General features: G+C 42.5%; 1 protein-coding gene across 2 annotated transcripts in view; it reads left to right on the top strand.

The window, feature by feature from the left end:
- ALG8 (ALG8 alpha-1,3-glucosyltransferase) overlaps window positions 1-3,697 on the top strand; it is a 28,475-nt gene that overhangs the window by 22,948 nt on the left and 1,830 nt on the right. For both annotated transcript variants that reach the window (XM_006161896.3, XM_027765685.1), the window contains exons 11-12: window positions 2,035-2,132; window positions 2,446-2,518. In XM_006161896.3, coding sequence (XP_006161958.1) covers window positions 2,035-2,132; window positions 2,446-2,518 — 171 coding nt within the window. The remainder of the gene's footprint in view (window positions 1-2,034; window positions 2,133-2,445; window positions 2,519-3,697) is intronic.

The raw sequence follows: 3,697 nt of genomic DNA, 5'->3' as shown, positions 1-3,697 counted from the left end.
TTTTTTTTTTAAATGGTACGAATAGTTTTACCGTTTTTTTTTGTTTGTTTTTTGTTTTCGTTTTTTTTTTCCCTAGCATTCATTCCCTGAGCATCATCACAGCGTACTAAATGTAATCTCCCATCTAGAATAAACTGCACAGTGACCCAATCAAGCATGTTATCATCAATAATATTCCACTTCTACTTTCTTGCTTATGCATATATATATGTTTTTTTTTCCTCTTCCTCTTTTTTTTATTTTTTTTTTTATTTTTCCTCACCTCCCAAGGGGAAGGGTCACACTACAATCCCTTCTCCTCTCTCTCTCCCTCCTTTTGGGATTTTGAGAACGTGAGCACACACTGCTGGCATGTTTCTCAAGCTACCTTTGTCTGGTATTCGACTGCCTTGTCTCACTCTCCCATTACAATATCCCTGCTATATACAGTTGTCTTCCAGAAGAGTTACTGAAAAAGTGATACATACAAGTAAAGGGAGAGAGGCCACAAGTTCCAACCATCAGCTCATAAAGTTTTTGGTAATAGGGAGCATAAACTCCACTCAGGGTTGGATAAGGAAGGGTCTCCGGCAGATCCACAAGTAGGTGAGAGTCTCCAAGGAATGCATTTTCAGGAAAGCAGTTCTGGTACACAGGGATAATTATCAGCTGATGCGGCACAGCAGTCATCTTGTAGTTACCAGGAATGGTGTTGTGGGGGTCTGCAGTGTGAGTTGTCCTTGGGTATCTGGCTTCCTTAAAAATGGCAGAGTAGTTCTTGTTTTCCCCTGAGGTAATGCAGGGCTGGTAACTATCATCTTCTTAAGTTGCAAGTTCTTCAACCTTGTTTTCGGCCTCCGGGCCATCCCGGGCCAGAGAGGCAGGGAGGGGCAGGGAGGCCCCCCGTGTGGCGTGCCCCCCCGGAGTGGGGGGGGCGCCGGCCAGGCCGTTCCCGGCGCGCAGCTGCACTGGGGCGGACAAAAATCTCTCTTAAACAAACAAAAAAAAAGTATGGATTGAGTCCTTTCTAGAATAATACCCAACATTTGTGCCACATTTCAGATTTCCAGAAATGTTTCTGTTTTGTTGAGTTCTTTCCTTTGAGCCTCACAACAAGCCTTAAGATGATTAGGATAAATGGATACCATCCCATCTAACACTGTAAGAAACCAGGAATCCGAGAGTCCCTGACTTATACAAAGCCACACAGCTAGCAGGTAGCATAGTTAGGACTTAAGCCCGAATTCATGATGCCAATCTTGTCATCTTCTCAATGTGCCATGCTTTAAAAAAATAAATAAGGAGCCAGCAGGTGGCATGATGGTTGGGGTGCTGGACTCCCACATGGCCTACCACGATTGAGAGGTAGAGAGAGTAAGAGAAAAAACATCTCCCCGGTGGGGTATGGACATGCCACAATGCCTTTCCTATTTCCCCACTCAGTTGGGACTTGGGACATGCATGCACACGCACCCAGCATGTTTTTTAAGCCACCAGGACCAGGAAGAACATGTGGCTGGCCATATGAGATCTAGCTGCCTTAACTACCAGGCCACAGGCTGGCCCATAGGGTCCATTTTATGCTTGGTCAAAACCCAGTAGATAGATAGATGGTAACAGAATCAGCCTTTTCAGATTTTTCCTAGATCCTGAGGCATCATTTAAGCTCTGAAAGACATTAAGCAAATTTATCAGGTCAGTATATGGCTCATCTGGGGTCATTTAGCAGTGTGGAGCTCAAAAAATTCAAAAGTAGATCAGAACTTGCAGTGCCTCAGTGAGAATTCATACTGCACACCAGCAAGTACAGGGCCCAGGCTGGGACATAAACTAAAGGGCTGGAAATGAAACTCCCAGGTCCTGTTTACCTGACCACCACCACCAGGCAGCCGTCAGTCCCATAACATTCCTGTTATTACGCTAACTGCTGGTTCCCGTATGTTGTTTTAAGCTTAAACCGATTCTAGCAGCAATCATGGGTGTACTTTATTCAAACTATTTTGCCACTGTGAATTCAGACGTTTTAAGGATTAATTATGAGAATTTGTGTTTTAGCCTTTTGTCTGTAGGAAAAGCAGAAGATGCTTCGATTTTTCTGATTCTGACCACCACAGGGCATTATTCCCTCTTCCCTCTGCTCTTCACTGCACCAGGTAAACGGCTTCTTTTTAACAAGATACACGTGACTACTGTGTCCTTTTCATCCAGGCCTAGAGATGGACACTATCTGATTTAGACCAACTGAACATTTCTTGGAAGGAAAGAGATCTCATCCATTTTCTTAAATAAAACCTTTGGTTTGCGCCTAATGCTAAGAATCTTTAGATTCACAGAATTACAGAGCAAAACTAAAAGATCGTTCCTAGCACAGTATAGCTGTGTCAGTGTTCTTATATTGCCTAAGACATCATCTACCTGTCTCATCAGCCAAATCACCATCTGTATTTCTTTTTGTTTTATTCACAGAGCTTCCCATTAAAATCTTACTCATGTTACTCTTCACCATCTATAGCATTTCCTCACTGAAGACACTCTTCAGGTAATCCAAAAATGCAAAGTTTAAATTACAGTTGCTCTTGTGAAGTGTTTACTCCTAAGTGGTCAGCTAAACCTTTTGAAATTTATTTTTAAGTCATAGCAGTAATATAATACCATGACCAAAAAAAATAGTAAATGGAAGAAGAAATTGCCCATAATGCTATCACTCTGGCATGACAACAGAGGTTGTGTCTTTTTTTTTTTTTCTTTTTTAAAGAGGTTTTTGCTGTAGGATGCATCTGCTTGCTGGAAAGAGAGACAGAGACAATGAGAGAGAAGGTAAGGAATCACCCCCTGAAGAGGTTGCTACACACAGTTCCTTCTCCATTCTCCTCCCAGGATCTTAGGTGCACACGTCCCTGGTGTGAGTTTCAAACCACTGGGTCTGGGATTCACACCATCATTGGCCATGTGAGAATCCAGCAACATAACCACTATGCCATCTGCTGGCCCCTGTGTCTTATTTTTTTTTAATAGAGATTACATACATTCTTATTATTACTATTATTATTTTAATTTGACCAGAGAGAGAAAAGGAAAGTGAGAAAGCAAGCTGCCAGGTTGAGGACTCAAACTGTGTTTGGCCATGTGAGAATCCAACACCTTAACCAACACGCCTCCTGCCAGCCCCGAGGGTAGGATCTGAAATAGAGTAGAGCATGGTCCATATCCACGTGGCCTCTGCCTGCCACATTTGCTCTCTGTATATACATAACAGAAATCAGTCTTGGAAGCCCCATCCTAATCACTCAATCGCTACTGTCTTCCCAAAGGCCCCACCTTGCAACACCATAATCACATTAAGTTTTCACCTTCTTGATCCCATTACAATGACTGAACATATGAATTTTGGGGATACATATTCAAAATATAGCATGCCAACAATTCTACTACTAGGTATGAACCTAGAATAATTGGAAATAGGGACCAAGACAGATACTTGAAAACCAGTGTTCATTGCAGCATCATTCACAGTAGATAAAAGATGAAAACAATCCAAATGTCCATCAACAAATAGATAAATAAAATGTAACTATGAAGAGTCTTCAAAAAGTTCAGGGATGGGACCAGCAGTTGGCATAATGGCTATGTCACTGGACTCCCATGTAGTCAACCACAGTTCGAGTCCTAGACCCAGTGACTGAACTCACGCCGGGTGCATGTGCGTGCATGTCCAAGA

This window comes from Tupaia chinensis, unplaced genomic scaffold (assembly GCF_000334495.1).
Source record: "Tupaia chinensis unplaced genomic scaffold, TupChi_1.0 Scaffold139431_1, whole genome shotgun sequence".
Lineage (NCBI taxonomy): Eukaryota > Metazoa > Chordata > Mammalia > Scandentia > Tupaiidae > Tupaia > Tupaia belangeri.
The sequence above is the reverse complement of the archived record's forward strand: the minus strand, read 5'-3'. Positions and strand labels throughout refer to the sequence as shown.